Source organism: Salvia splendens, chromosome 3 (genome assembly GCF_004379255.2).
Source record: "Salvia splendens isolate huo1 chromosome 3, SspV2, whole genome shotgun sequence".
Lineage (NCBI taxonomy): Eukaryota > Viridiplantae > Streptophyta > Magnoliopsida > Lamiales > Lamiaceae > Salvia > Salvia splendens.
The window spans coordinates 18,928,072-18,939,030 of record NC_056034.1 but is presented as its reverse complement, the minus strand read 5'-3'; the positions used below and the strand labels follow the sequence as shown (position 1 = coordinate 18,939,030).

The following is a 10,959-nucleotide window of genomic DNA, read 5'->3' as shown; positions in this document are numbered from 1 at the left end:
ATACTATTTTCATTTAAATTAAAAAGTACATTTTAAAAAATTACATAATTTTAAATAAAAACTAATGCCTTGCAATCCTCCGCGCCCACAACTCTTCAATTAAATCCTTTTGGAATCGAATATGAGCATCCGTTTGACGCATGTCGGCATGTGCTTGGAGGAGGGCTTCTTCATCGTGAGGTACCCCACCTCGTACGTTGGCGGCGGCGACGCCGTGGCTTGGACCTGCTTCATTATCGTCGTTGGCCCAATTAGTCAGTTGTACACCTTCATCTTCGACAATCATGTTGTGCATGATAATACAGGCGTACATTATATCAGCAGTGCAGTCGACATTCCACAAACGCGTTGGTCCCTTAACTGCAGCCAAAGCGTTAACAATACGCATAAACAAGTCTCGCCTCATCCTAAAACGACGCCTGAAATGGTTGGCGTTAAAACGCGGCTCCTCTGCGGAGTAATCTGTGAACAGGCGCTGATGTGCAGCTACATGATTACGATCAACCACTTCTCGACGGTGGACAACTGGTCGTGGGCGAGGTACCGCCGGCTGCATATAACTCTGCAGCCATCGATCAACCTCACGGCTCGTATAGGTATCTAGCTCTTCGTTCATCATACGCTCGTACTCATCAGCATCCCCACCACGGCCACCACCACTACCACCGGCATTACTCATTTCTCGTTGTTGATCTTGTACAGAAATTAAGATAGAGAGAGTACTCGTTAAAACAAGTGGTGCGAATGAAAATGACGTCCAAAGCGCGTATGTATAGTGTTTCGAAAAATTAAAAAAATAAAATTAAAAATCTGACGCCGGTATGACGCCGATCCAGGCCTACAATGGGGCAGTGCGGATCGACGTGAGAATCGGCGTCAGCCCAAGAATCGGAGTGGGCACGCCGATTTTGACGCCGATTTCGCCGACGCCGGCTGCAATGGTTCGGTGTCAGCACCGGCGTCAGCGAAAATCGGCGTGCCGGTGCCGACGCCGCCATTGGAGATGCTCTAACATAATATATTCTCTAAATCATTTAATATGCAATACTTTTTTTTAATTTAGACATGAGTATTAATTTGTATTTATTAATATATATGAAGAGTGAACTTTTTTAAATAATAATTTATTAAAATTTTTAAAATGCTTTCATATAGATAAAGAAAATTATATAATCAAAATAAAATTTATGTGAATTTGTACATAGTAATGTTAGATCGCAAAATAAAGTATTGAAATATAAAAATAAAAACAATCACCATTCTAACCCAATGCAATTTGAAAAACAAAATTTGCCATTATCTCAATTCACAATATCTCAATTTGAAAAACAAAATAAAGTATTGAAAAACAAGTCAAAGCTTACAAATCAACGGTTCCACTCAAATATAAAACCCACCGCCACCATTGTTCGGCGCCAAATCTCTCCTCTTCCAATGTCAAGTGGCGGGAGTTAACTGAATAGGGTTCGTAGTAGACTACGGAAGCTCGAAATGGGGAGTTCGCAGCCCCAATTGTTCAGCGTCAGAATTGTTTCAATTGACTATTACATGGCGCCTCCGATTCCCGACTTCGACATTTCTTATAGTCATTTCCACGGTAAATTTCTCTTATTTTTTACTAAATTGAGGGACTACTTTTTTTTTTGTTTTATTTTTTTGCCAGTCTTCTTGTGGCTTTTATCCTCTGATTCCTCTCCATGCGGTTTCCTTCTTTTTTGTTGCTTCGGTTTTCCTTTTTGATATGTATGGTTGTTGAGGTTTGTGAAGCCGCCATGTTTAGGTGGGAAGGTGAACGAGGTTCCAGTGATAAGGATATACGGTTCAACTCCGGCTGGTCAGAAGACTTGTTTGCACATTCATCAAGTATGCCAATTGGATACTCGAAATTCTTGTTCTTTTGTATGATTAGTTTCTAATTCCATTATTAAGTATGCTAATTGAATATCTGGAATTCTTGTCAATAGTTTGCATTCATGAGCTATTTCTTAGGCTCTCTTTGTGTTTTGCAGATTTTACCTTATCTGTATGTTCCTATTTCTGATCTGGGGCCTATAACAAATGATGAAGGTATGACTTGAGCAATTTCTTTGCTCTCAGTTTTTCAAATTATGCAGTAATATCTATCTTAGAGAAAACAATAACTGTGGGACTAATGATATTTTATTTGAACTGACTAATGACTTATGTACTATGCTTTATTGCCTAGGTATCATGTACTAGTATTCATCTTTTACCATTTCTCCAAATGTTTTGGATTAAATATAGTTTTCACCTGGGATTCTAATCTTTCTTTCTTTTTTCTTTCTTTCTTTCTTGTGATTGAGCAGCTGATTCAAGCATGCATTCTGTATCTCTTTCCCTTGAGAAGGCCCTGAAGGTTTTAGTTGAATCTGAACACCCACCTTTTTTTACATTCTAAAGCATAGTTCACCTTCACTAGTACTCCATAAAATAAGAATCCATTTTTAAAATTTAACAGCTTAAAGGAAATACTGGCTCAAAACGTCAACATATACATGGCTGCAATCTTGTTCGTGCAAAGAAGTTCTATGGTTATCATTCTTCAGAGGAGCTCTTTGTGAAGATATATTTGTATCCTGATGCTGCTAGTGCATATCGTATTTCATAAGTTGTGCCTTTAGATTAACACGAGAAGGGAATTACCATCCTTTTCTCTTTATAGTTGGCTCCTAATTCAAGCATTTAATGTATAAGACCTTGACATAAAGATCAGCTACCATCCACAGGATGTTTCTCGTGCTGCAAATCTTCTTCTGGTACCAACCATTTTATGCTTCTTTACTTTTCAGCATCTGTATTGATTCAATAACTTTTCTGCTTCATGTATTGTTTCTGTAAGCTATTTGGATTTCTGTTATAAACTATAGCTGATATAGGTTAGCTGGTCCCAAGTTTGGTATGATAGTTGGAATACACATAGTTTTTTTTAATTATTTTTGGCCCCTTTTATTCTTTTATTTTTTAAATTTCTGCCTAGCTCTGTATGGTTGTGCTGGTGGGTGTACTGTGTGTGTATGTGTGTTTACGTAGATGTATTTATTTGACTATCTTGCTTTTCTATATTATTAAGTCGAAAGCATTACTCAATACATTACTTTTAAATTGATTGTAGAGTGAAAATAATTGCCAGTTGGAAGTTACTGCATGTGTGACCACTTATCCATTTTGTTGTCTCCCTTCTTCCGCCCCCCCTACAATTTTGCAATCCTGGGGGACATCTAACCGTTTCTATTATCTGTAGGTAGGTGCTGTACCAGATACAAATTTACAGCCATATGAATCACATATACCTTTTCTTCTGCAGTTCTTGGTAAGCTTATCTCCGAACACAAATCAATTTTGAGTAATTAAGTTCCCCATCTTGTGGCTCATACTCATGGTTCTTACTGAATTGCAAGTGCTTAATCATCTCATGGTTTGAACTTTGAATTCTTCACAGGACTCACATGGTGATTATCTTATGGTTACTGTTATTTCTATCATAGCACCTGTGTGCTAGTTTCCCTAATGTTCTCTATATATATCTCTTGCCAATCAATGTTCAATATTTCAGTGATTTCCACTTTCTTTTTTTGGTGATGTTCCATTCAATGACATTTTCTTTACATGCCTTGGATAAGTTTGCCTAGTTTTATTTTCTGACAGTTAAGTTGAAAATAACTAACCTCTTGAGATTTGTAAGGATCTCTTTAAAGCTTGGTCATAAGTGGAAGCAAAATTTAGAAAAACATGTGTAATTGATTATTGGGTTCTGCTCTAATGGTCTCCTCTTTAACACTTATTTCTACATTTCATAATTTTCAGATTGACTATAATTTGTATGGAATGGGCCATTTACACGTTTCTAAGATGAAGTTTCGCCATCCTGTTCCAGATGTTTACTCACACCAGAAACTCAAATACAGTAGTAAACTGAGAACATCAAGAGATGACACCACTTGCATGGATTTTCAGGTTTCTCTGGTGTTCCTTTTGCTCAGTCTAGTGAGTGGATTATGAATTTGGATTTGAATCAGGCTATACTATGATTTCTTATATAGGCAGATTCAGGGGGTGATTTATCTTTGGCTACTCCGATATGGATATCTTCTACGATTCCCGATGGGTGGATATGGCAATTTTCAAATCAACTCAGTTCTTCAGCAGGTGAAGTTTATCCAATGTTCAGGCGCCAGAGTACCTCTGAACTGGAAGCAGATGCTGTAGCACATGGTTGTTGCTCTACCGTTGTCTGAAGGTTGATGTGATTCTTTCCGTGGCCTTTAACTAATACATACTTTTTCACTCACATTGATTTGCAGATATCGTAAATCAGCAGTTTATATCATATGTCTCTATGTCTCAAACTCCTTCCAACACGAAAATGGTTCAGTCGCTAATACCAATATGGGAGGTTAGTTTCTGATCAATATAATTTCCATGAATTGCTCACTAATTTGGCTAATGATGATTGTTTCTTTCTTTTACTAGGAAGAACATGCGGCGAATGGGGTGACTAAAGTCACACTTCTTGATCCAGAGAAACCATTACCACGAGATGTTTTAAGGGATCTATTAGGTGGGGCTGAGTTTGAGAAATTTATCGATGTGTTAGATGATTCAGATAACTGCTCACTTTTGACTCCAGAGTCAGTTAAGTCTTCAGCTGTTTGTGGAGATTTTCTCGACCCTACGGCTGCTAACCTTGAAGAAAGCAGTTATTTGCCATCCAATTATTTAAAGGCAGTTGAGAAGGATGGACCTCTTATATCATTAAGTTCACCATTACAGAAATTTGTTGCAGCAGAAACTAATGAGACTGATGCAGCTAAACAACTGCAACTATCTGCCAATGTGGAACAGTCAACTGCAAAGGTGATTCTCAATATTCATTGCTCAAAATGTCTGCGTTATAAAACCAAACATAAGTATGGAGAAGATATTTCTCTATTCTTCATTGACTCAGAACTTGTTTTTCTGTTATTTGGGTTACATTTCTATTAATTTTTGTATTTGTGAATTGTGTTCATTAGGATGAAGATGCCTTAAGGCTTTTAAAGTGGCTTGCATCATCTCAGGCTACAGAAGATATCAACTCAGATGATGAACTCACTCGTGAGACAATTTTAAGTCCCTTACTTCCTTCGAAAGACATTGACAAAGTGTTAGAGAGAGCCAATGTAGATTATGAGAGTGAATCTCAAAAAGAGTGTCAAGATATTCTTGATTCTGTTGGTATGATTAATAATGAAGACCAGGACGCCATACCCTTCCAGTCTGCCGAGTACAATGATCCTGTCAAACATTTTTGGAGTAGGGTTATTCCACAAGTGGATGGATCCAGTGACGATCCACCATCAACTCCCTGCTCAGGTGAGTCACCCAAAACAGAATATAGTGAAGCAAAGTCAAATGTTGAAGCACAATCATGGTCTAGAATAGCCTCAAACTTGAGAAATAAGCATCTAAATAAAAGACCTCAATGGGGTTCTTTACCTGTTTGTTGTCAGAAAGTGAGTGATTTTTTGCCTCCCAGTGTAAAAGAAGATTTGGGAACTTCTTTGACTGGAAATGATACAGATAAACTTCCATGTGTAAAAGTTGATAAGAAGAAAGATATATGTCACACTGGGAAAGCTAGTGTAATAGCTGAATGCTCCACACGGGATTTGATGAGGAGGAAGCGATCTTGTCGAGTCGAACTTGCTGATCATAGGAGCCCAGTGGGAGTTCGGGATACAAAATTCTCTGATTCTGATTGTGCAAGCAGAGATGTATACCTTGCCTCAAGATCAAGGAGTTGTGATGAAAACAAAAAGGCTCTTACTTCACGGACAAAGTCACATGCAAGGAATATAAATTCAAGTGTTGAGGTCTGCAGTGAGGCTATTCATATAAACCCATCTTGTTCCCCTGTTTTAGGGGAATTGCATGGATCATCTTGTGAGGATGGTATGGATGCAGAAAATCTACTAAAAAATGAAAACACTGAGTGTGTTAATCATAATTACAGCTGTTCTGGTGAATATTTGCACAGCACTGTTGATAGTAATATGAATGTTGACGAATCTGAACATGCTCATGTTTCAACTACAGAGACTTTTGGTAAAGTTTTAGGTCGCACAATGCTACTAACTGATATTGTGGAATCATGTACTGTCCCTTCAAATTCAGCTGCAACTGAGCCTGCATACGACACTGATTGCACAAGCGAAAGGTATCCAACCTCAGTCTCTATCCACAAGTTGCTCAACTTTCCAACTGAGAATTTGAAGGGCATGGAAAGGGAGACAGCAGCCATGCAGTTTGAAAAGTTACCATATTGTGGAAAAGATCCTGGTATGGATGAAGCTTATGACTCATCAAAAGACCAGGAAGCTGAAACTGTAAAACTTACTGCTATGACCATTCTGAAGAAACCTCCAACTATAGATTGGAAAGATGAGGGCAAGACTGAAGCTCCTTTATCTCTTCAGGGAAGATCTGCAAATGATTTGCAGCCTTTCTTTGAGAGGAATTTCCTGGAAGACGAACAACTTCCATGTGTTAGCCCTAGAAAAAGTGGGCTTGTCGATAACCATGAAGCAGTAATGGGTGTTCCTGTTCTTTACCAGAATGATGGGTCATATTTATACATGCTGACTCCTGCAATGTCACCCCCATCGAGGCAATCTGTTGATAGATGGCTGTTATCTGATTGCTCTGACATTTCCAGGCACAGGATGGACTCACCACCGCAATTTCTTCCGATATCTGATGGATTATCTGGTGATTTGGTGGAAGAACGAGATTCTCAGGCTACTGACAGTTCCATCCAGCCTGAGTCTGCTTTTATGTCCATGCATGACAAAAGGCCAAACCGAACTCAACCACCAGAGCATAATCAAGAGATTAAGAGGAAACTAGAAACCAGCTGCTCACTAGATACCTCTCAGATATCTGGTCCTGATAAAAAGATGAGGTTCACTCCATTAAGTCAGATTGGTTTTCGAGATCCAGCAAGTGCTGGTGAAGGACAGCAGCTAACATTGCTTAGTGTGGAGGTACAGGCTGAGTCTAGAGGGGATTTAAGACCGGATCCTCGCTTTGATGGCATCAATGCTATCATTCTTGTTCTTCAAGAGGACAATGCATCTATGTCCGATACTTATGTTCTTCTGCGGTGTGATTCTGCTAATCTGGAAAAGGATCTTGATGCAGTTTCGGAGTCCAAAACATGTGTTTGTCAGGAAGAATCACAATTGCTTAATCATTTCACGAAGCTAATCCATGATTTTGACCCTGATATTCTTATGGGCTGGGATGTTCAAAGCGGTTCCCTTGGGTTTTTGGCTGAAAGGGCAGCACATCTTGGCATTGGTTTGCTGAATAATATATCGAGGACGCCATCTCGAATCAATATATCTTCTGCAGATTATAAGGCTTCTGACAAAGAAAAAGATTCCAAATCTGTAACTGGTGAAGTAGTTCATCTAGAGAACTCCATAATTGAGGACGAGTGGGGCCGGACACATGCCAGTGGTGTTCATGTTAGTGGTAGAATTGTGCTCAATGTCTGGAGACTAATGCGTAATGAAGTTAAGCTAAATATGTACACAGTTGAAGCTGTTGCTGAGACAGTGCTGAGGCGAAAAATTCCATACATCCCTTGGAAAGTGCTAACAAAATGGTTTGCTAGTGGCCCTGGACGAGCAAGGTATAGATCTATTGATCATACAAGTGAGAGAGCAAAGTTGAATTTACAGATTCTGAATCAGCTCGATATGATAAACCGAACATCAGAACTTGCTAGAGTATTTGGTATTGACTTCTTTTCAGTACTATCTCGAGGCTCACAGTATCGTGTTGAATCAATGTTTTTGCGTTTAGCTCACACACAGAACTATCTTGCCATTTCCCCCGGAACCCAACAGGTTGCTAGTCAACCAGCAATGGAATGTATACCGCTTGTTATGGAGCCAGAATCAAGGTTTTATGCAGATCCTGTTGTTGTTTTGGATTTTCAGTCTCTTTATCCATCGATGGTAATTGGATATAACCTCTGCTATTGTACTTGTCTGGGAAAGATCACACCTCCAATGACACATGGACTTGGCGTCTGTGCATATTCACCACATTTAAATACGTTACGCAATTTGAAGCACGAGTTACTGGTAGCTCCAAATGGTGTCGCCTATGTTCCATCAAAGGTACGGAGAGGTATACTACCTAGGCTATTGGAAGAGATACTATCAACCAGAATCATGGTGAAACAAGCAATGAAAAAGTTAGATCCGTCTCAGCTTGTTCGACACAGGATATTAAATGCTCGACAGCTTGCTTTAAAGCTTATAGCAAATGTCACCTATGGCTATACAGCTGCTGGGTTTAGTGGACGCATGCCTTGTGCTGAACTTGCGGATAGTATCGTGCAGTGTGGCCGTAGAACTTTGGAAACTGCAATCTCTTTCGTAAACTCAAATGACAAGTGGAAAGCTAAAGTTATTTACGGTGATACAGATAGGTTTGTAGTCTTACTCATTATAATGCTTTTGTGAGTCCTTTAAAATCGAAAAGAGTTAATTGTCGAAAAAATTTGGTTTGGTTTTCTCCTTGATGAGTTACTCATGCTCTTATTGGGTACAGCATGTTCGTGCTCCTTAAAGGGCGGTCTGTTCAAGAAGCGTTCGCGATTGGACGAGAAATTGCATCAGCAATAACCAAAATGAATCCCAGTCCTGTCACATTGAAAATGGAAAAGGTTTATCACCCATGCTTCCTCCTTACAAAGAAGCGATATGTTGGTTACAGCTACGAGAGCCCCGATCAGAGCAAGCCGATCTTTGATGCTAAGGGTATTGAGACAGTTCGAAGAGATACATGTGCTGCTGTATCCAAAACCATGGAGCAGTCATTGAGGATCTATTTCGAAAGCCAGGATATATATAAGGTACGGAGTATTTTGGGGGAGCGTACTAGTGGGTGCTTCAGCAACCCCGACCCATTTGTATAGCAGCAACTTGTTTTTTATGTGAAGATCTGAATGCATATTTGCTTTTCCACTTTCCTTGTTCAGGTAAAAGCTTACGTGCTGCGCCAGTGGACGAAGATATTATCTGGCAGGGTCTCCATTCAGGACTTTGTTTTTGCAAAGGAGGTTCGCTTGGGCACGTACGCAGAACATGCTTATTCACTTCCTCCGGCTGCAATTGTGGCCACCAAATTACTGCGCAAAGACCCTCGGGCAGAGCCTCGGTATGCTGAGCGGATACCTTACGTTGTGATCCATGGTGAGCCCGGTGCTCGTCTAATGGACATGGTGGTCGATCCGCTTGAACTTCTAGCCATCAATTCCCCTTTCAGACTAAATGATATCTATTACATTAGGAAACAAATCATGCCTGCTTTGCAGAGAGTGTTTGGGCTGGTTGGAGCTGATCTGAACCAGTGGTTCCTGGACACACCCCGCCCGGTGCGCGAAACTGCTGGGAAACGCCAGACTGTTGCGCAGAATCCACAGAGGATGAGAATCGATTATTACTATGCATCGCAGCATTGTACTATCTGTGGAGAGGTGGTTCAGGGATCAGCTCATCTCTGCCATGATTGTTCCAAGAATGAAACAACTGTTGCTATAGCCTTGGCGGGAAGAACATCGAAACTCGAAAAGAATATCCAACACCTTACTGCTGTGAGTATAAGATACTTCTCAGAATTCTTATGTATTCGTTGTTGAAAGACACTCCTTTGTTTCTGTTTGACCTAATACAGCAATCTGTTAAATCTCTCTCTCTCTCTCCAAATATGCAGATATGTCGTCATTGTGGAGGGGGGGATTGGGTTGTTGAAAATGGCGTGAAATGTACTTCGTTAGCGTGCTCAGTTTTCTATGAGAGAATAAAAGTTCAGAAAGAATTGCAGTCACTGTCAGAAGTAGCTACAGCAACTGGTTTCTACCCAAAATGCATGGTAGAGTGGTTCTAACTCTTCAACTTTTACACATTATTAGAATGTTTTTTAGAACTTTCATAGAGATGTATGTATGTGTACATAAATATAAATTGTGTACAATTATAGTACTCAAATATTGAGCACTTATGTATACATACATACTAGTGTTAGATTAGATTTTCCGTTCACTTAGTCCTTCCATTTGTCTTATCGGTGGGAGAGAGACTTGGGGAAGATTGGTGTGCAATTCTTGTAATTTGATGTGGAAATATGTAGTAATGGTGCTACTTGTATTATCATATAGGTTGGTTTTATTTGTTGCGAGTGGAAATTGATTGAGATAATAAGAATGTTTACTTTCGAATATTACGTGTTTAATTTTATTCTAATTCATTTGATTTGAAGATTTATAGATTGATAAAAATGACTCAAGCTGATCCACTATTTCTTTTGAATGGTTGATTAATTTTTGAATTTATTTGATCATATAGTCAGTATCTAATCATTCCCATATACGATTATTTTATCATCCCCGAATGTTGAGTTGATTATTTAAGATGCTAACATCCAATTTTTGCCAAATCTAAATTTAAAATGAAAAAAAGTACCCATGATTTCATTTTAAAAATATGAATTAACTAGCATTTTTGTTGTTAAAAAAGATATGAATCCGTTTTTTCTCACCCCTACACCTAGTATTATAAAACCTAATTTCATAACCAGAAGAAATTTATTTATGATATGGTTTGTTATTTCTTGATTTAATTCACAGAAAAATAATTGATAATGGAATAAAAAATCCTTCTTCTACATTAGACGGATAGGTAAATTAATGGTTACAAAAGATTTTTCAATCGGTACCTTTGTGATACAACTTTGAATTCATGTTAAGATGCATACTCTTGTAAATCAATGTCCTTTGTGATAAAACGTCTTTTTTTGTAAAACACCAGCCAAGTTCACGTACACATTCCGATGGGTCATGTATAGGGCTGGGGAAAAATACCGAAATAGTAATGCCGGCCTTAT

General features: G+C 39.0%; 1 protein-coding gene across 2 annotated transcripts; it reads left to right on the top strand.

Moving 5' to 3' along the window:
• Window positions 1-1,385: 1,385 nt before the first annotated feature.
• Window positions 1,386-10,294, top strand: LOC121795354 (DNA polymerase zeta catalytic subunit-like). Of its 2 annotated transcripts, XM_042193880.1 has the most exons (16): window positions 1,386-1,597; window positions 1,781-1,863; window positions 2,010-2,067; window positions 2,328-2,377; window positions 2,480-2,592; window positions 2,735-2,777; window positions 3,263-3,331; window positions 3,826-3,975; window positions 4,062-4,233; window positions 4,323-4,414; window positions 4,492-4,579; window positions 4,649-4,875; window positions 5,034-8,503; window positions 8,626-8,929; window positions 9,056-9,670; window positions 9,790-10,294. In XM_042193880.1, exons 1-16 carry the CDS (start codon window positions 1,492-1,494, stop codon window positions 9,961-9,963), a joined length of 5,814 nt encoding a protein of 1,937 aa, XP_042049814.1. In that variant the 5' UTR covers window positions 1,386-1,491; the 3' UTR covers window positions 9,964-10,294. The 2 variants fall into 2 exon arrangements, with proteins under 2 accessions (XP_042049814.1, XP_042049813.1); XM_042193879.1 differs by having other exon boundaries at window positions 4,492-4,875.
• The last annotated feature ends 665 nt before the right edge of the window (window positions 10,295-10,959 follow it).

Excerpts from the sequence above, each read along its gene's own strand:
- LOC121795354 (XM_042193879.1), top strand. The coding sequence starts at position 1,492 with ATGGGGAGTTCGCAGCCCCAATTGTTCAGCGTCAGAATTGTTTCAATT. Across the intron at positions 4,234-4,322 it reads AGCAGATGCTGTAGCACATG|ATATCGTAAATCAGCAGTTT; the intron begins GTTGTTGCTCTA and ends ATTGATTTGCAG. Across the intron at positions 4,415-4,491 it reads CGCTAATACCAATATGGGAG|GAAGAACATGCGGCGAATGG; the intron begins GTTAGTTTCTGA and ends TTCTTTTACTAG.